The following is a 21,572-nucleotide window of genomic DNA, read 5'->3' as shown; positions in this document are numbered from 1 at the left end:
AAATCCATATATTTTCTCTCTGTCTGTCTTTTTCTTCATGGCATTTTAGATACTCACCTGTTTTACCTCGAGAGGTCGTTTATTCATGAACATGTGCTTGAGCAGAATCAGTATTAGCAGAAGCTGGTTTAGAGAGAGACAGACACACACCGGTGGGATTTGAGTGTAATGGTGAAACATTCCAATAAAAGCTCATGGTTTCTAATGAAGTGTGTTTGTGTCTGTCTAATGAGAGCATCGGCTGATTCAGGAGCATCTCGTTCATCCCTGGGTTTGGGATTGAAGGGATGGATCCTGTGAGAGCACATCAGTCCTCCATCAGGACTGCAAGAACAATGCTGCTGAAGATTCATACACAGTGATTTTAAATGAAAATTAGATTTACTACACAAACTCAATCCTAATTACACGACCTACACTTCTTTTTCAGACACCAGATCAACTTTTCAATAGATATATGTTTCTGTACACAGGGTTATAGAGATGCCAAGAGCAGAACCCTGAGTTTCGTCTGTGTCAGGGAAGAAAACCGCTTATATTTACATGAAAATGATTGGAGCGGTTTACTAAAGTGTAGACCAAGGCCCATGTTCACAAAACATTTATCTTACCAATAAGAATTCTTCAAATGTCAGTAAAACGTTTTAGATTAGTTTTTTTTTCTTAAAACCTATTTACTTTTACTAAGGAATAGACAGAAGTCTGAAGCTAAGAGTAAGGGGCGGGGTTCACTTCGTTGCTATGGACGATGTCAGCATGCTTATTAAATATGCACACAGTGATTGGCTGATAGTGTGCCAGAGATTATTATATTTCAATATTCAAATAAAGGTTTTAAAATGCAGTCTTAGTGTCTCTAATTAAACAATATGCTATATGTTCAGCTAATTGTCATCCTGTAAAGAGTCTTTACAGATACAAAAGATGCATTACTGTTATCAGTAGGCTATGACCAAAAATGTGGAAGTATTTTAAGAGCAAATGATCTCAGCGTGCCTCCATCTGTTCAGCTCACACTCCACACAAACATGCGCAGTTTTCATTAACATTAGATTGAGCTGCCATGTAAAGTTACTACATACATATAACATTTTGGTAATATGCATATAAAAACCTTTTAATTAGCAGAAAAATCATGGCTGATAGTAAGACATTTACAAAACATAACATATATTCACATCACATCACAAGACCTAGGAGTCCTCTTCACTACTAACATTTCACAGATTTAGGAGCTAATTTAAAGCTCAAATGCTTTGTAAAATACTCTTAGAGCAAAAAATGTAGGACTGGCACGCCCATGTTTTTAAGATTTTCTCCTAAATGGGCAAGTTTTGAGCTACTTTTAGCCTTGAGATGTTTTGTGAATATGGGCCCAGATCTGTAGGGCAGTGTAGAGAGCTTCATTTATTTTAAGGGAACTTGAGCTATTGTGATGAACTGAAGTGAGTGAATTTGAATATATGCATTTAGCAGATGCTTTTATACAAAGTGACTTACATTGCATTCAGCCTCACAGTTTTCTCCTAACATGTTCCCTGGGATGGGGTGAGTGACAAGTCTTTTGTAAATATAAAGGGAACACTATTTTGTATTATATATTTTTATTGTATATTTTTTCTGAGCATCAGTGAATGGTTGCATATTTTTGTAATTGTTGTATATGAATCTGTCATTCGTCCTCCATGTAAAGCTTGATCTCAGCATCATGCTGATGGGAAGATATTATGTGCATTAAATGATGGAAAAGCAAAGAAATGCAGGAGCTGCAGGATTTTCTTGAAGAATAGCTTAAATAATCAGAACAAAGGGAGAGCAAATGCCTGATTTACTGGACTGACCAGCTGTGAATGCAGTGATTGACATACAGTACACTCCATCCACACACCGGAGTGGGTTAAAGTTCAGTAAAAGCACACTGGGAGCAGATGAGCCTATTTTCAGTAATAAATCATTTAAATATCTCCTTACTATTATTGCCCTCCAACATATTCATTGTAGCTTTTGATTTATGGCAAGTAGTGATGGGTCATTGTTGAACGATTCTTTAACATGACTCGGGAACAACGAGTCGTCTCTGGGAGTAATTACAGATTACAGATTACACCTTTAACTGGATTCAAGCGCAATGTGATTATAATATTAGGATTTGATTGTGCTTTATTTTACACTGTATGACTCGTTTTCTTATTTTTGTTTTATTAATTTATAAATGAAATAAAAATGGCAGAAATATAAAAATACACGTTTAAATTAAATGACTAAACAACAACAACAACAAAAAGAATAATAAAAAAGAAAAAATAATAAAATATGTAGGAAATGTTTCAAAGACTGGGGGGGGGGGGGGGGAATATCTCAATGACTTGCTGAAGTGTATTTGATCCGAAATAATGTCTCTCTCTCTCTCTCTATACAGTGTATAAATAAATGTATTTAAATAAATGTAAGCATTTAGCAGACGCTTTTATCCAAAGCGACTTACAGTGCATTCAGGCTAACATTTTTGACCTAACATAATATATAAATATATAAAGTATATTATACATTATTATGTAAAGTATAATATTATAGACTATAATATAATATGATATTGTATTGTGTTATAGTTATTATATCCAAGTTGTCTGTCTGGAACGCAGCATAGGTTAACATCAATAAAAGATAGTGTACTACAATGAAGAGCCATTCTACAAGGTGAGATTTCAGCACTTGAGAAACGGACAGCGACTCCTAAGCAGCTCTGATAGAGCACAGCTGTGCGATCGCTTTAAGTGCATTGTTGGGAAACGCACGTGAAACAATAATGAACGATCGCAAAATTACTCGTAGAAAACGCTCTTGAGCTCTAAGATCATCATCAAACATTATCGGGAAACCCGGCTAGATTTGTTGATCCATTGAGTCTTCGGGGTTTTCGAGTCATTCGTTCATCACGTGACAGACCCATAAGATTTAACCAATGCAGTCTGAACAGGAAATAGACTTAATAATAATAATAATAATAATAACCAACACATTATTACCTTTGTTACAACATTAAGTGTATGGAAAATAACCATCATGACAGAAATTCAAACATTTATAAACCGTAAGAAGTAAAAAGCTACAATTTGAGACCAGAAATGCAGTAACTGTAAAAGTAAATAAGAATTATAATAACGATGATGATGGTGATGATAATGACTACGCACCAGTTTGTAAGGAAGCTTGAAAACTATTTTTATATGTTTAATTCTTGTTGTGTAAATGTGTTTAAATTCTTCAAATTTCTTAATCTCGTGATCTTAGAAGTGAATCTCGCTGAATTAAACTCGCGAGAAGTCATTTGATTCTGGCAACCCAAACAGTACTGTATCTGAGTTTGTTCATCTCGAACAGGAGCGAAGACAGTTTTAGGCTTAGGCTATATTCCTTATATTCGCTACTTTAGGGACTGTCTGCAGATTTACCTCACAGTACAAAACGAACCCCAATAATTCAGTTATTGTTTATAGAGAAATACCTAGTAAATAACTAGTGAATAGATGTTTTGCTAATATCTCACCTTGGACAATACTGCACTACTACGCATGTGCAGTGAACAAATAAGTTTAGAAGAAAAACAATCAAACAAACAAAAAAAAAAAAAACTTTACAGTTCACCAAAATAAGGTTTATCATGTTCCAAAGGTTATAATATGTTGCTACATATAATATTGACTTACTAGTGAGATATTGGCAAAACCTCACCTGTAGTCCTGTATCTAGCAATGTACTACAATCTTTGGAAAATGGAAAAAACACTTTTGGTGACTTACAGTAACTTTTTAAATTAAAATAATTGTGTGCCGTACAAATACAAAAGGAGATATTGGCAAATCTCACCTGTAGTAAATCACTATGAGTAGACTTAATACAAGATTTACAATATGGCAATGTGTTATTATTAATATAAAAAGTAATTTAATTAAAATACATTGGACGTTTTAACCCAGTCGGCAGAATTGTCAGACGGTCCCTTAACGGGTTTTTTTTTTTTCTTCAAAATAATCGTGTTATCTTTGACTTTGTTAAACTGTTGACTCTATAGAACAGTGTATAGAAGCGAATATCTAGCCTAAAACTAACTTTACGTGAAGTTCAGAACACCTGCTGATGCTGAAGCACATGAGATGAGCTGCTCCAGATGCGACTGATTAGAGATAAAGGCATGAAAGAAGATCTGCAGGAACAAACACGAGTAACGCTAACTCTAGAGTGAGTTACACTGACTGCGCTACAGAGAGAGAGAGAGGGAGAGAGAGAGAGAGAGAGAGAGAGAGAGAGAGAGAGAGAGAGAGAGAGAGAGAGAGAGAGAGGGAGAGGGAGAGAGAACTCCGCTCGCTTCATTCGCTTTTCTCTTTGATCGATCATCACCGAGGCGCTTCTGGCGGACAGACGAACTGATCACACGGAACTGATCACACGGAACTGATCGATCAGATCTTCGTCGCTGCTCCTCGATGAATCAAACGGCCAGCGTGTCTCATCAGGTCAAATGTCAGTCCTCATCATCCAAGAGCATCACAGTAAGTGTTTTCTGTGTTTCTCGCTGCTGACGTCACTGGAGTTTGTGTGATGGAATGAAAACAGTGGCGGATCAATCACAGATGATCAATAATAATTCAGATGATGTGGTTGTCATGTAATATCTCGATATTTCCTGTTTTGCTGTTGTTTGTCTTTTGTTTCACTATATATATATATATATATATATATATATGTATATGCATCACAAGTCTCTTTAATGATTCAGAACTGATTCTGAGTATTGTTTAGTGTTGAGTCCTGGAGAATATGGTCAGATCCAAGCAGTTGCATGTTTAATTTTGTCCTGCAGATCGGATTATTTCAGGTTCAGACCACTGCTTCCAATCCAATAGAAATTTTGAGATGGACTGAGCCATAATAAAGCAGTGACGGAAAAAAGCTTTCAATAAAAATAAATAAATACTATAAAACAACTTAATTCAAGACGTGAATAATTCTGAAGAATGTTCTTCTGCTGATGTACAATGATGAATGAGTAGCTACAGGTTCATGATGAGATGAACACAGTAACGCAGACTTTTGTCTTTTCTGTTTTGATAATAATTGGTATAAAAACAGTCTTGGTCTTTTTATTTCTGTGTTCATTGGTATGTGTTTGAGAGGCAGTGAAGCTCTCTGTGTGGTTCATGAATGTTTAATAGTTTATGATGGAGTGATCAAAGCCGGAGCAGAGCTCACCTCATGCTTCACGCTGTTGAAGGATCTTCATCCTCCTCATCCTCATCCCTGATCTATACTTGAGTCTCTGGTCACCTTTATATCTAGAGCTCTTTATACAGTACAGATGGAGTCAGAGCAGCTTCGCAGTGATAAACAGGACCAGCATCTCACATCTAACATCTCCAGGACGCTCTTCTCGGTGACTGTGGCTCATTCACATGCTGTATATTGTGTATATTATCATGTGTGTGAACGATCGGCTCCTCTGCTGTTAGGATTAGATCTCACGAGGTCAGTCAGGATCAGACATCACTCATGCGTCTGTCCATCAGCTCAACATCACACACACACACACACTCAATGCGGTCAGTATGGTATAGTTTGTGTTCTCATATTACCTTCAGAGACAGTGTGTGATATCAGATATGCTCATAATGGAAACTCATGTTACACACAGGTTTTCACCTCAGTATCAGTCCTAGAGAGCCACTTCCCAATATTACACTGAAATGTGCATCTGCTGTGACAAACTCTGGCGTACTTAGTTAAGAGTTTTCTAACTGAATGAAGAGGGCGTCTGGATGTGTCTCATCTGATAGCATCCGAGACTCAGACAGATAAGAGCATTACAGGAACTGAAATGACAGAAGAAACTGGACGCCGCATTGAGTTTTTTTTTTTTTTCGTGGAGATTAAAAGAGAGATGAAGTTCAGAACCGAACAAACACTGCTTCTGCTCAGATACATGTGTGAGATTCACAAACATGTTCAGTTACAGTATGTTACAGTACAGTAATCAGATGCTCGTTTGACTCAACAATCCTGATTTGATGTCAATCACTAATGAACGTGCAGCATTTACACCAGATGATTCAGATTTTATGAATCTGTGTGCATTATTCTCTCAGTATGTTTCACTCTGGCTCTGTTCAGAAGCACTGATAAATCATTCATGTTTCTGGACATCACAGCCGCTGCAGGGTGATGGTCTGATCTGTTCTGCAAATCCTGGAATAATAGTTTCCTGTTATTGGTGTAATGGCACATCAAAGAGGAATTAAAGATGGTTGTTGTAGATGATGATGGCTGTTGGTGGGTGGCATGAGCTCCCACGCATCAGATGCAGAACTCCTCCACGAGCCGAGCGTCTGTGGTGTCCAGGTCAGCAGACCACAGCACTGCATCCTTTATGTTTAATGCTTCTGATGTACAAACATACTGTTTATCAAAATTAAGTCTCTAACAGGTTTGTGCAATTTTAAACATTTTTACATGGCTTCGGGAAAATTCTGTAACAACAAGCAGTGGTTAGTGAGGATCTATTGACCCAGTATTTTTTTCTTTATAATAAAACAGAAACAACATGAAAATGTTTTAAAAATCAATAATGAGTCTGTTTACAAAAAAAGGAAGAAATATTAAAATTGGGTATTTAAAGTAAATAATGTCCCAACTTTATTTAAACATCAGATTGAACATGAAATGTATGAATTTGCTTTGGATTAATATAAACCCAGAGATTTTCTGCTTTGCTTCTTTAGACGTACGAATCGATGTCAGCGCTGTGCTGTTTGTTCTCAGACTGTGAAACTCATCCAACATCCAGCTCATTTCCTAATGTTCTCATCAGCGCTTGAGGTTTATTTGTGCAGCTCAAGAGAGAAATGGCCAGATAATAACCTCAGAAATATCTGCTGTTTACAGTCGTGGTCTTCTTGTTCTGACGGGGTTTCTCTCGTTCAGGTCCGTGTAACAAACACCTCCTGTTCCTGTAAATGTGTCTACATCATGAGACCTCAGAGCAGCACATTTCATCACTTTAGTGCTTTAGTATTGACCGTCATAGATCTGAAGTCCTCACCTCACGTCTCTTTTGTCCTGGATCTCTTCATTCACAGAGACACAGTGAGCTCAATGGAGTTAAAACAGATGCTTCCTTCCTCTGAAACTTCACATCTTGTGGATAAATGAGACATTGACACAGTTGTTTTAGTTTTGTACTGATAATTTATCATCTTGAAGGAAACATCTGTTTTTAGCAGCAGAGCTGTAATGGATCTAGCGGCTCTTCGTGTTTGTTGAAGAATCATCAGATCTGATTTAACCATAGACTGCTCTAAAACATCTACAACTGCTGCTCATTATACACACACATATAAAAGTACAGATGTTTCAGAACACTTTACAATCAGGTGTCTTCTGTTAACATGAATTAATGTATAAACATGAACTAACAAGAACTATACATTTATTACAGTATTTACTAATCTTTGTTAATGTTAATGAAAACAGTTATTCATTTTTCTTAGGGTTAGTTCACAGCATATACTAACTAATGTTAACAAGCACAACTTTTGATTTTAATAATGCAGTAGTAAATGTTGAAATGAACAAGAATGCTGTTAATGCTTCGTTCCTGTTGACTAATACAGTTAACTACTGTTAACTAATGAACCTAAATGTAAAGTTTTACCAACCTTATTTATTGCATCAAAATGTTTTAATACTTTACTATAGTTTAGGGGTGGATAATTTTATTATTTATTATTCATGCCACAGTACTTATTATTTTGATCGTGTTGATTAGTAAGCATTGCTATGTGATGAGAACATTGTCTAGTGCTCTCATGAATGATTTAGCATGACTTTGTGAAAGGGTTAAATACTAAAACTGAATGAAATAGCCATCTCAATGACCGCTGTCTGCATATTTACCATATATTTCATTCTGTATCCACTTGTTCTACAGATCTCTATACCTGTGTTATTATGCTGCTGTTTATGATTGTGTTGATAGCGTTTCTATCTTAATGATCATTGAGTTTGTCTTACTGAGGTGGTGTCCTATCAGCAGTTACAGGTGAACTCCACCAGATGGCACTCCAGCCCTGACTTTGAGTTAAAGTAATTTTTTAATGAAACTTTTTTAAACTCAATTATTTTAATGATAGCTACTGAATGAAAACAAAAACAAAAAATCACAATCCAATAAAACAACTATTATCTGAGTAATGTATAGTGGTACAAAGCTCTTATTATCCGAGGCTGTGAGCAGCATCAGCAGGTTACAGCACAGCAGCTCTGTAGACAGGGACGAGTGTACACCTCACACAGATGTTCTGTGAGCATGAAGGGGCGGTCACACTAGACTTTAAACGTGCGAAATTATTTCGGAAGCCGCTGCGAATATGGGCGGGAGCTCCGATTCGCGAACCAGCTCCGAATTGACTCAAATGATTCACGCTCTGAACACCCAAACTGACGCAAATGACTCGCGAACACGCTTTGAACTCCCGAACTGATTCAAAGGATTTGCGATCCCCAAACTGACTCAAATGATTCGCGAACCCACTTTGAATTCCCGAACTGATACAAATGATTTGCGATCTCCAAACTGACTCAAATGATTCGCGAACCCACTTTGAACTCCAGAACTGACTCAAATGACTCGGGATCCCGCTACGAACTCCCGAACTGACTCAAATGATTCATGCTCCGAACTCCCAAACTGACTCAAATGATTCGTGAACCCGCTTTGAACTCCCGAACTGATTCAAATGATTCGCGATCCCCAAACTGACTCAAATGATTCGCGAACCCATTACGAACTCCCGAACTGATTGAAATGATTCGAGAACCCGCATGGGCACCATATATGGGGGAAAGGTTAGGACAATTCCAAGGGCCCCTGACTGACAGGGTGCCCAACAAATAGGTAAAAACTAATTGTAAAATTTGTATTATATTATACACTATATAAAAAATAATCACTGTGTATATTTCAAATAATAATAAAATTAATGATGTCTTTGATTGACTTATTTTGGCAATAAAAGTTAAATATCACCATTGACCAAAAAATAAAACCATATCCATATTGACCGACCACCCCCCTGTATCATCGGTGTTTAGTTAGTTGGACAGCCAATTAATGATGAGCTAAAAATAATATCTGATGACGAAATTTATACCGCGTTTTCATTAACTAGACGATATTGGACTATAATGTTATTTGAGGACTATTGGACATTAGAAATCAATATCTTAATTATAGATTCATACACACATCTGCACTTTGTCGTTTCTAACGAAAGAAATCGGCAGATAGAGGTATTCAGTCAGTGAGCGAGTGAAGGAAGCACCGGCATTTCAGCGATGACTCATCGGAACACCTCTGATTGGCCATTGCATTCAAAAGCTCAACAGCACAGTGTGTGATTGGTTAATGCGCAGCGCTGTAAGAACGCGTCTATCTCTGGCTCAGCACCGGCAATCGATCACAGATCTGAATTTAGCAGCTGATGATATGACTCGCCGAACATACTCGCACTGGTGTGATTGTATTAAAATTAATAAAATCTTAATCGGCTATTTTTTGTCTTTTGGAAGCTGCATTCAACTTGACTCCACACACGTACAACAAACTAATGTCACAGTGGTATCCTGTACTGTAATCAAATGTAGCCCAAGTTATTACCTGTTAAACAGTAGACAGCACACGTGGTGATCTAATAAGGATCTCCATCGCAAGCAAATAATAGCCTTTGCAGATTTGCTTTCAATTCAGTGCAGTTTCATAGCCACATTTTCAACACTGCTGATGTTAAACGTTACAACTCTGAGTGAACCGCTTCAGACGCTCAGCGCGTGCGGCAGGGAACTGAACGACTCCTTCAAACTGATTCATCAACCAATTCACTCGTTTGCCAATTGGTTTGATCAAGCCTTTGAACAGAATTGACTCAAAAGAATGAATCATTCGCGAATGGGCATCGCTTATTTCCCAGAGAAAAGTAGACGGCGCGTTTGGAATAAACTGAAGCATTTATAACATTTATTGCATTAAGATAAAGTAATGACAGGAGCGTCGCCCAAAGTAATGAAGTAAAAGTACAAATTTTTCCCAAAAAATTTACTCAAGTAAGAGTATAAAGTACCCATCTTTAAATAAACTCCGAAAAGTATTAGTTACCCCGAAAAATTACTCAAGTAAATGCAACGAAGTAAATTTAACTCGTTACTACCCACCTCTGGCCTCCAGCCATGATGAGCAGATGTTAAAGCTGGTTTACACTGCGACAGAACCTGATTTATTCTCTATCAGCAGCAGTGAGTGACAAACACAACACATTTAGTGCATCATCTTCAGTCTGTACCTCAGAGAGCACGTGTTTAGATCTGTTTTGTGCTGGTGTAAGTGATGCTCTCTGCTGTCCTGTACTGCTCTGTAATGACCACTAGAGAGCGCCTGTGTCTCTGCTAACAGTCTTCGGAGCACACACAGGCCTCATGATGCTGTCAGCTCAACATGAACTGTGTCACATTATTGATTCAGCTCCTAAAAGTAAAGGAAACAATCATGCTTTCTGAAGCATTTCTTTTGAGATATGATTTTGCTGTAGAACCGTTGAGTTTATGGATCATTACTGCTCTTCAATACGTTGTCCCCATAATAATATACTGCATAGAAAATAAAATATTTTAGAGATGTGAATCATGTTAGGTTTTCTTTGCTCACTGTATCTCAATGCAGAGAATTTTACATCAGTGTTGATTCTGCTTGATCTTGTTCTAAAACATACCATACGTCTTTCTTATGGTCCATAATCAAGTCCAGTTGTACATATTTTTTATATCTTATCTAACAATTCAGCGTTCCAGAGATATTTCAGTGCTTTACAGAAATGATGCTTTAATGTCTGATCAATGCTTTATTAAAGCAATGACTGCGACCTCGTGTTCCTCGTCATCGGTCAGTCCGGACGAATCGTGAAGGGCTGATCTCTAACCTCATGATGGACGTGTCCAGACACAAACAGCAAGACAACAGGACAAAGAAAAGCATTTCTGCTGGTCATCTTATGTCCACGCAGGGAAGATGTTGGTCATTCAATGTGGTCTGATGTATCTGAATAGACAGTTTGCAGGATGAGTCTGAAGAAAGCTTAAAGATGTGTGTCTTTTGTTCAGAGAGAGTGTGTGAGTGCCAAGCATTGCTATGAATATAGTTTATCTGTGTTCTTCAAGCCATCTTGGGTATTTTTATAAAAATTAAGTGTATTTATAATCCATTGCTAATCAACATAGCCTTTAATGACAGTATAGAATATATCTTTTGTCTTTTGTTGGACAGCAGGTTTAGAAACTTCTCATTACGAGTTATTCCAGCGGAAGATGTTTGCAGTGTGTTGCATGAAAACAATCTAGTTTCAAACGAGCGTAGTTTTGTGTGTAATTCAAATCTCCTGCATTTGTCTGGTCTGTGTGAGAGATAATTCATCAGCACAGGTGATTCAGAGAGAAAGTGCTGTTCTCATCCCATGGTTGGAGCGTTTGGCTACTGCTCTTTTTTGTTGATCAGATTATGCCTCAATTTTAAAGCTCTTCAATTAAGTGAGGGTCAGTAAAGGTCGGGGGGTCAGAGGGCAGAAGACTTACTGAACTTTATTAATAGTGCCAAATCCAGCACATACTCATGCAATTATCACTCTGACCCAGAGTAATTAGCGTACAGTCCTGAGAGAGAGAGAGCGCTGTCTCACCTTAATGAGTGTGTATCCACACACACACACACACACACACTCACTCACTCACACACACACACACACACACACACACTCACACACACACACACACACACACACACACACACACACACACACTCACACACACACACACACACACACACACGATGAAATGGGGACATGTGGCTGAACTCAATCCTAACACTCCGGGCAGCACTTCAGCGCTGTGTGTGACGAGTAGTTCAGGAAACTCATCGACTGATTCATCTGGAATTATGATGTCGTTTTCTGTCCCTCCTGAATTTCCATAATTGATTCTGCTGTTTTAATCTCCGTGAAGCTGCTTTGATTCTGATTGGTCAGTCGTGAGGTCCCGATAGCAACTGTCGTCAGTAGCAACGCTGAATAAGGTGCTCATCACATGCCGCGCTCTCGCTCAGTTATGTATATATCTCAGTTATGGACTGTATTTACTGTAGAACCTGCAGGACTTCAGTGTTAAAAGTAGGCCTCGTCTTGCTGACAGAATGATTGTTTTGTACACTGTAATGGATTTAAGATTGTAAGACGCTTCTTCTAGAATGAGCATGTTATGTCCCTGTCTTCTGAGACAACTGTGAATTATGCCTTAAATGTCTGTCCTGTCTGAGGCTGTTTATTCATCTAGACTCAAAGATGTTTGTTAGAAACAAGTCATTTTTCTAATTATTACTTATCTCAGAATAAACTATTTCAGGGTGATTTAGGACCCAGTGAACCCCACAGATCCAGTCGTGTAAGGCCTTGTCCACACTGATATGTTCTAGTTTGAAAACACATCTCTTTCTCTCCGTTTCAGCCTCCTGTCCACACTGAGACTGTGTTTTTGTCAAAGAAACTAAAGACAGAGACTAAAGACAGATTATTCTAGTACGCTGAACTTCACAGACGAGTGTTCGAGAGTGAACTAAACACACATATAATTGTATATTATACACACAAACACACGCGAGCCGATGGAATCAGGTCAGACATTTCTCTCTCCTCAGCTGGACTGAATCTGGAGCTGATGAATACAGAGGTTATAGATCAGGGAGAACCGCATGTGTCTTCTGTGTGAAATAAAGCAGTGCAGCGTGTTTTCAGGATGTTTGGAGCTTCCTATAACCTTAGAAATATAGAAGCATTGAGTTTAGCAGATTACATGTGTGTGCTGTAATCTACAAAACAGATGTTTGTGGTCCAACAACCCCAATATTTAAAACATTACAATAACACAATTTAGCTCCCCTTAAAGAACAAATTCTAATATATATATATATATATATATATATATATATATATATATATATATATATATATATATATATATATATATATACTATATTTATATACCATATATATATATATATATATATACATATATATACCTTTTTTTTTTTTTTTTCAAACAATCCAGACTGTGTCCTGTTGTGGTTCAGGGACTCATATTTATCATCAGTACAGTATAAAGGCTATCATGTCTATGTAACGCCCCCCAAAAAGATAAGACAAGAGTGTGTGTGTGTGTGTGTGTGTGCATGTGTAATAAGAAATTACATTTAATATTCAAACATTACAGACCTTATGTCAGGGTCACCTCCACAAGATACAGAGCAATAATATAAATGATTGCAAATACTTCATATCCACGGCTGCAGTTCTCGATTGTCAAAGTCAAAGTCACCTTTATTTATATAGCGCTTTAAACAAAATACATTGCGTCAAGGGCACTGAACAACATTCATTTGGAAAACAGTGTCTCAATAATGCAAAATGATAGTTAAAGGCATTTCATCATTGAATTCAGTGATGTCATCTCTGTTCAGTTTAAATAGTGTCTGTGCATTTATTTGCAATCAAGTCAATGATATCGCTGTAGATGAAGTGACCCCAACTAAGCAAGCCAGAGGCGACAGCGGCAAGGAACCGAAACTCCATCGGTGACAAAATGGAGAAAAAAACCTTGGGAGAAACCAGGCTCAGTTGGGGTCAGTTCTCCTCTGACCAGACGAAACCAGTAGTTCAATTCCAGGCTGCAGCAAAGTCAGATTGTGCAGAAGAATCATCTGTTTCCTGTGGTCTTGTCCTGGTGCAACTCTGAGACAAGGTCTTTACAGGGGATCTGTATCTGGGCTCTAGTTGTCCTGGTCTCCGCTGTCTTTCAGGGCAGTAGAGGTCCTTTCTAGGTGCTGATCCACCATCTGGTCTTGATACGTACTGGATCCGGGTGACTGCAGTGACCCTCTGATCTGGACACAGACTGGATCTGGTGGCTACGGTGACCTCGGAACAAGAGAGAAACAGACAAATATTAGCGTAGATGCCATTCTTCTAATGATGTAGCAAGTACATAGGGTACATAGCCTAAAAATCCTTTAACGGATTTGGATATTAAAAGCATATTAGTATGTTATGTGTAAGCCAGGTTAAAGAGATGGGTCTTTAATCTAGATTTAAACTGCAAGAGTGTGTCTGCCTCCCGAACAATGTTAGGTAGGTTATTCCAGAGTTTAGGCGCCAAATAGGAAAAGGATCTGCCGCCCGCAGTTGATTTTGATATTCTAGGTATTATCAAATTGCCTGAGTTTTGAGAACGTAGCGGACGTAGAGGAGTATAATGTAAAAGGAGCTCATTCATTCATGTAGTTTGTTTACCAAGCGTGCAGAACAATCACCCAATAAAGCATTACAATAGTCTAACCTTGAAGTCATAAATGCATGGATTAACATTTCTGCATTTGACATTGAGAGCATAGGCCGTAATTTAGATATATTTTTGAGATGGAAAAATGCAGTTTTACAAATGCTAGAAACGTGGCTTTCTAAGGAAAGATTGCGATCAAGTAGCACACCTAGGTTCCTAACTGATGAAGAAGAATTGACAGAGCAACCATCAAGTCTTAGACAGTGTTCTAGGTTATTACAAACAGAGTTTTTAGGTCCTATAATTAACACCTCTGTTTTTTCTGAATTAAGCAGTAAGAAATTACTCGTCATCCAATTTTTTATATCGACTATGCATTCCATTCGTTTTTCAAATTGGTGTGTTTCACCGGGCTGCGAGGAAATATAGAGCTGCGTATCATCAGCATAACAGTGAAAGCTAACACCATGTTTCCTGATGATATCTCCCAAGGGTAACATATAAAGCGTGAAGAGTAGCGGCCCTAGAACTGAGCCTTGAGGTACTCCATACTGCACTTGTGATCGATATGATACATCTTCATTCACTGCTACGAACTGATGGCGGGTCATATAAGTACGATTTAAACCATGCTAATGCACTTCCACTGATGCCAACAAAGTGTTCAAGTCTATGCAAAAGAATGTTGTGGTCAATTGTGTCAAACGCAGCACTAAGATCCAATAAAACTAATAGAAAGATACACCCACGATCAGATGATAAGAGCAGATCATTTGTAATTTTAAGGAGAGCAGTCTCAGTACTATGATACGGTCTATTGTATTTGTGTTTGTATCTTGACATGGAGCACAACTTTTTGGAAACAATGAAGAAGGAGTGACAATATAGTGCATATAAAGGTTAATTTAGTACTTCAAGGTTTATTGTATCTTTTTAGATTGTTTGATCCATGCAAACAACACATTGTATATTCATACATAGGAATAACTATTATATTGATCATAACATTACTAAAACTGCCAGTAATGTTACTGTACTTCACTTTAAAATACTGAACACTTACTAAGGTTACTGATAATTAACAACATACGGGATGTCGCATTTATGCCATAAATAAACAGCTTGTGAATCACGATCCACAAAACTTTAATTACTTCACAAAAATCAAGGCGAAGTTTACCGATTTATTTTTTGCATATGGGCCCGGGGCTGATACTAGTGGGGTAAATGTAAAGTCAATGTAACTAGCCTCTGCAAACAAGGAGGACTGTTTGCACAGATGTGCAAATAGATTAACCGAAAAAATCAAGACATTTGATGTATTCATGGGGGCCCCCTGGTGGCCACGGGGTCCTTAACAACCGTTGAGTTCGCTTATGCCTTGGGCCATACCAGTGTTGTGCCGAATTCTGCACCCCTGCCAGATTTATGCACCCTCTCCTTGAAGTCGCTACCTGATTGCCTAATCCCAACCCACCCCTAATCCTAAACCTCCTCCACACCATCTCCTCATCCTACCAATACTGGGGGGTGCATAACCTGACAGGGTGCAAATTTCGGCGCTGCACCGGCTCTGAATATAAATGACCGATGTGTCTGTGCAGAAGCGCTCAGTAGCGCCATGACATTCATCTGCAGTGTGAGTGTGGCCTTGATATGAGAAGCATTTATATCAACAAGCAATTGCCAACAAGACAAGATGTGTGAGATATATAAACTCATCATGTCATAGAAATTAATGCGAGTAACATTTGTGGAGTCACATCTGTATTCACAGTTAAACTGATGATAGTTTTGTTATTTTTCTCGAAACAGTCGTAATTCTGTGTCGGGGAGTTAGCTTTAGTTCAGAGGTGATGGATGTTATTTAGATGTCAGTCATGATGCTTGCTCGAGGCTGCATGTTTTAATCGCCTCGATTTATTTGATATCTGGTGCTGTTCCAGGTGCTGTCTGTCTGTCTCTCTCTCTCTGTCTGTCTGTCTCTCTCTCTCTCTCTCTCTGTCTGTCTGTCTCTCGGTCTCCCTGTCGGTTTGTCGGTCTGTTTCTGGCTCGCGCGTCATCGAGGCCAGTCCTCCCGCCCCTCGAGCTCAGCATCAGTCCGTGCTGCTCTATCTCGCTCCGCTCTTTCATCCCTTCTTTGCAATCAGTTTGAATTCGACAGAGATCAGAATTAGATCATCGTTGCTGAATCGATCTCGTCTCTATCTGTCCGCGCGCTGCTGCGGTGGAATGCCAAGAAAGCTGCGCTCCTCCACGGACGAAGAGCAAACGGAGGAGCGGTTCTTTGGTCCTGAAACGGCGATAGAATAACCACTTCGGGTTTTTTTGGGGGGATTTCTCAGCGGCATCTGAAGCAGGAACCATGACGGCCACCAAAGAGCAGCAAAGCCAAAGACCGAATCCGCAGGACGAGGTAACGAACGGCATCTTCATATGTTACTCAGTGTTTACACACACGCACACACACACACACAAAGATGTTTGTCCACATTTGATCTTATTTGTAACGTTTTCCCCCGAATCCGGTGGGTATCAGGTAATGGATCGCGTGCACGCGAACCCGACGCCCGTACCCGTTCTGTCAGCAAATTCGTGACATCACCGGGCTTTCAGTGTAAATGCAAATGAAATATAAAACAGCTGTGCTGTCAGGTTTCTTTCATCACCAGTGAATCAGTTTGTGTTCGGCACTGTATTGGGGACTGAGCACGGGCACCCGTGACTAAAGCACCTGTCCAGACCGTCAGTGATCAGATACAGTCACCGGAGGACGCGCGATGAAGAACGACGCGTCACCTGTCCGCGCGCGACAAACACGGCTGGAGAACTGAGTTAAACACCAGTCCACTCTGAGACTGAATTGTGGCAGTTGTCGCATATAATGTGTGAAAGGTTTTAGTTTGTAATATTTAGGAATATTTAAAGGTAAGGTTTCATCCCAACTACCTGCTGTTCGCCTCATTAGTGTTCCATCATTTGTGTTGATTTTAAAAAGAAGTCAAGTCAGCTTTATTTCTAAAGAGCTTTATACAGTAGTGGTTGTGTCAAAACAAATTTAAATAGTTGTGTAAATAGTGTAAATACTGAACTCGTGAGACATCATGGAATTATCGAGTATCGCAAAAACCAAACAAGCAGATTGCATGCATCAGAGTGCGTTATTTCCCTTATTAATGTGCATTAAAAATGATCACATAATTACATTTATCAGACGCTTTTATTCACAGCGACTTACAGTGAATTCAGGCAAAAATGTTTTTACTTAACATGTGCTCCCTGGGAATCGAACCCACAACCTTCAATGTAAGGTTGGTGCTCTGCATTTCACCCATCCAAGTGATGCGCGCGCGCACACACACACACACACACACACGCACACACGCACGCACGCGCACGCACGCACGCACGCACACACACACACGAAGGATGCATCTGTGTATCCTCACTCGAAGCTCCTCTAGAAGTCTCCTCACTCCTCGATCCTCGCCTCCTCATGGTGCAATTAGAGATTTGAGATGTCCTTCAAGATGGCTGAGCTCCAGCGGTGTCCGCGTCATGGGATGAAGGACAGAGGATGGATGAAACAAGGAGGGATATTGAGAAGCACTCCTCCCATTAAGCACCGTTAGAAAAGTGAATTAATTCATTTCAACACTTCTGTAAGGATGCGTTAAATTCAACAAAGCGGTTTAACAAAGAATGTATTGATCTTGTGAAATAGCAAATTATACCATACCACACTGATCCTTTTACAGTGCACTGGCGCAAAAACACACACCTTTTGGACTCAATTTTGCAGCATGATTTCTCGACTATAAATACTGCCTCAACAGAATACTTATTTTGTGCACTTTTTCCTTGCACCATTATTCTTCATTGTCCTTTGAACTTAGCTTTATTGCCTGGCGTCCTCCTGCTGGTGGTGCTTTAGGTGAACGCCTAGCCTGCCTATGCCCAGAAACAGTACTGGAGTCTGTAAGCCAAATAAGCAGCTGAATGTGTTTCAGCTGTGAGATCTGTGAGTCCAGTCATGCAGACGCGTCGCTGCAGGTTGTTTGTGTTTGGTGTTTGACAGCTGTGTTTGGGTCATCAGACGATCGCTGTCTCCACAGCTTCTCTCACACACTCATGCAGAACTGGGAAAGAGAAACACATTTCTGGTAGTTAGATGTAGCTTACAGTACCTGAAATTCAGCTAATCTAAATGTAAAAATTCTGCCTGCTGGGAAATTTAGCTTAACCTGCAGCTTTGTTCTTTTCCTTTCTTTTCTTTTTTCTTTTTATTGAAAATGCTTTTTAGTCTCCATTTTCACAGCTGGCCTTCTGATGCACAACTGTAATTGCTTTAATTATGGACATTTCAATGTAGGAAATATGACATTTATTGGAATTATTTTCTGATAGAGGCAATTTCTAAGACTCTGTCATGAATGTTTCATTAAAATGATTTCAAATAATTCCTTTGGTGCTATTCATGCCAGGGATGATGAGCGCATCAAAGCAATGTATTTGTCTGATGATGTGCAAATGCAGATTAGTAAGATCTGATCATGTTTCTCAAGCCTCAGTGGAAGGCACAAAGCCTAGTGTCGCAAGTACACACTTCAGTTTTTCTATAAATGGAAGCATCAGCACAAGTTCTACTCAGAAGACTTAATGTCACGTCATGTATAACGGTTAGATCTATCCAGTCGTCTCTCAACACAAGGAGTATATAATCTCTCTACTCACACTTCCTTGTGTTTGCAGAAACTGGCGCTGTCATTTCCCTCCATGCTCCCCACCATGCAGATTTAAGCTCTGCCCTGCCTTCGTCTTCATTAGGAATAGCTGGAATCTATGACTTCAGATTTAATCTACGGATGGGGCCTACACCAAACACTTATTTATTTATTTATTTGTATTGGGTTTTGTAAATAAATACTTTTGAGATTTATCTTCACTTCTCGAGTCTTTCTGGTAGAGCTGGTCAGTCTGAGAGAATATTGGGAGGTGTTCAGTAACATTCTGAATGTTATACACCGCTAACGTGCTGCAGGTGTGTTAAGCTGTTGTTTATTCATCAGTGTACAGGCTCGTCATCTGCTGCGCTAAATGCTTCAGCTCTTTAAAGTCTGATGGAATCTGATTTACTCTCAATGTTTGTTTTGTTTATCAGCGGGGAAAAATCACACTGAAAATTATTCCCATGATATTGTTGCTCTATGTTACTGTTATAGTTATGATGGTGACTCTCTGTTCTCATAGAATTAGAACACTTTTAGACCTTTATAGTTATAGTTGTTGTTAAAGTGTATTGTCCATGATGTGAATGGGCTTTAAGGGATGTAATGACTCCTATTCACTTACAATTCTTATAGTGCTTTTGAGGAAATAGTGCTTTCAGAAAAATGGAATGCAATTTAATTGCCAAATGACAAGATATGTTCAGTAAAAAAAAAATATTATTTCCAAACCTATTTTGTGTATTTGATGTAATGCAATGTGTTTATGCAGTTAAAAACATAATTTTCCACATACTGCACATTATTGTTCTATCTGAAACACGTACATTTTAACAAACCCTCATCGTTCTGAAGAGCGAGGTGTGATTGGCCGAATGCCTCAAGCGTGTGACAGAAATCGTACACCCCTCAACATACTGTGATGTGTGTCCTAGCGTGAGACAAAACCAATAAAACACAAACGAAGCATTTGTTGCATCCAGTGGGAACATATTTACTGATTATAATGACTTGTAATGTCTTTTTACACGTTGCATTGTACATTGTGCCGAGTAAACATAAAAACATTTCTGCATTTGTGATCGGAGAAACGACATTCAACAAGTTCTACTCTACACTGCTCAAAACACCAGTTTGAATCATTAGTGGCAAATCCTTTACATATGAAAACATACTTACAGACTGTGAGTCAGCATTGTTTGTCAGAACACCGGCATTGTACACTACTGTCCCAGGAAACAGTCCTCCGTAAAATGCCCTGCAAACATCTGAATATTTGGGACAGTGATGTAAATACAACTTAACCACTGGTTTCTAGTTGTGTCCTTTACAAACAGTTTAACGAGTAGTTTCACTTTCACATGACTGCAATGAAGTTAACTTTCTTTATTTGCGAGAACATTTGGGTGGTGTTATGCAAATCTTCCCACACAGTGACATAGACATGGGGGGGGGGGGGCGTGTTTAGTCTTAACTAAGTCTTAACTTTTATAAAGTATATCTCTTTGAGCTTGAGACTTTAGTCTTTGCAGGTATCTTATCTATTCACAAACGGCTTGTAACACCCAAAGAGAAAGGAAAACTTGAAATAACATCATATGACCCCTTTCAATTACTTTTCACAGTATAAATGCAATCCAGTATTTGGCTTTAACTCATTTCAGGAAGTTTGAACAACTCGTGAGTGAATCAGGAGGCTGGAGGCGGAGGTGAGGGAATCTCCAGCCATCGAGGATGGAGGATGGAGGATGGCAGACCCACTGAGCTTGCACCGTAACGATGGTGTGCTCTTTCTAGGAGTGGGCACTGGAGGGAGGTCTGGACTGGGTTCAGGGATTGGAGCACTCTCCTCTTCGTTGATCATACTCATCTCCCTCTCAGCTGCAGTGCAGGGGGCAGAGCTCCTCAACGTGTGCACACAGTCTGCAGCTTTCTCCCTCGTGGGGGGCATCGCACAGGTGCGGCTCTCACACCTGGTCTGACGTCTTGAGCTCCAGGTCCGGGACGATCCTCCACTCAGTCACTCTGCTCTGCGCTGGCTCGTCGATCGCGGCTGGAATTGGCTCTCCATCATTGGTGGGCTCAGGCTGATGCACTGGTGATCTGGGCACTGGGTCTGGAGTGGATCTGACGAAATCACAGGACAGGCAGTGGATAGTGAACCATGTCCACTCCACGAAGGCAGTGAAATCCTCTTAAGGACCATCTTCAGATGAAGGTCTGTTTGCGGTGTTCAAGCTGCCTTCACAGAATAGCATGAGCATGAGAATGAGCGTGTCGTTTGGGTAGCTGGTGGTTGTTTCTAGCAGCTGGAACAGTCTTGTATGGTTCTGGAGAGTTCTGTCCCCCTTCTCCAGCAAGAGGAGGACTTTGAGGCAAGGGAGGTCCATGGAAACAGCGGGATCAAAAGAAATCATTGAGGAA

At 39.4% G+C, this 21,572-nt stretch overlaps 2 protein-coding genes across 3 annotated transcripts in view; both read left to right on the top strand.

Annotated features, from left to right (window-relative positions):
* LOC128020040 (actin-related protein 3) overlaps positions 1–205 on the top strand; it is an 11,125-nt gene extending 10,920 nt beyond the window's left edge. Inside the window, exon 12 of the mRNA XM_052606571.1 lies at positions 1–205. This exon is cut by the window's left edge and continues 555 nt beyond it. The gene's annotated coding sequence lies outside the window, so the exon portion shown is untranslated.
* A 4,230-nt stretch (positions 206–4,435) lies between these two features.
* LOC128020037 (inactive dipeptidyl peptidase 10) overlaps positions 4,436–21,572 on the top strand; it is a 47,229-nt gene continuing 30,092 nt past the window's right edge. The window contains exon 1 of one of the 2 annotated variants that reach the window (XM_052606567.1): positions 4,436–4,550. In XM_052606567.1, the coding sequence (XP_052462527.1) occupies positions 4,485–4,550 (66 nt within the window). In that variant the 5' untranslated portion in view covers positions 4,436–4,484. Of the gene's footprint in view, positions 4,551–16,458; positions 16,838–21,572 lie in introns of those variants that run through there. The other variant, XM_052606568.1, reaches the window with a different exon arrangement.

The sequence above is a fragment of the Carassius gibelio genome, chromosome A9 (assembly GCF_023724105.1).
Source record: "Carassius gibelio isolate Cgi1373 ecotype wild population from Czech Republic chromosome A9, carGib1.2-hapl.c, whole genome shotgun sequence".
NCBI classification, from domain to species: Eukaryota; Metazoa; Chordata; class Actinopteri; order Cypriniformes; family Cyprinidae; genus Carassius; species Carassius gibelio.
Note: the sequence above shows the minus strand (reverse complement) of the source record. Positions and strands in the feature narration are given on the sequence as shown.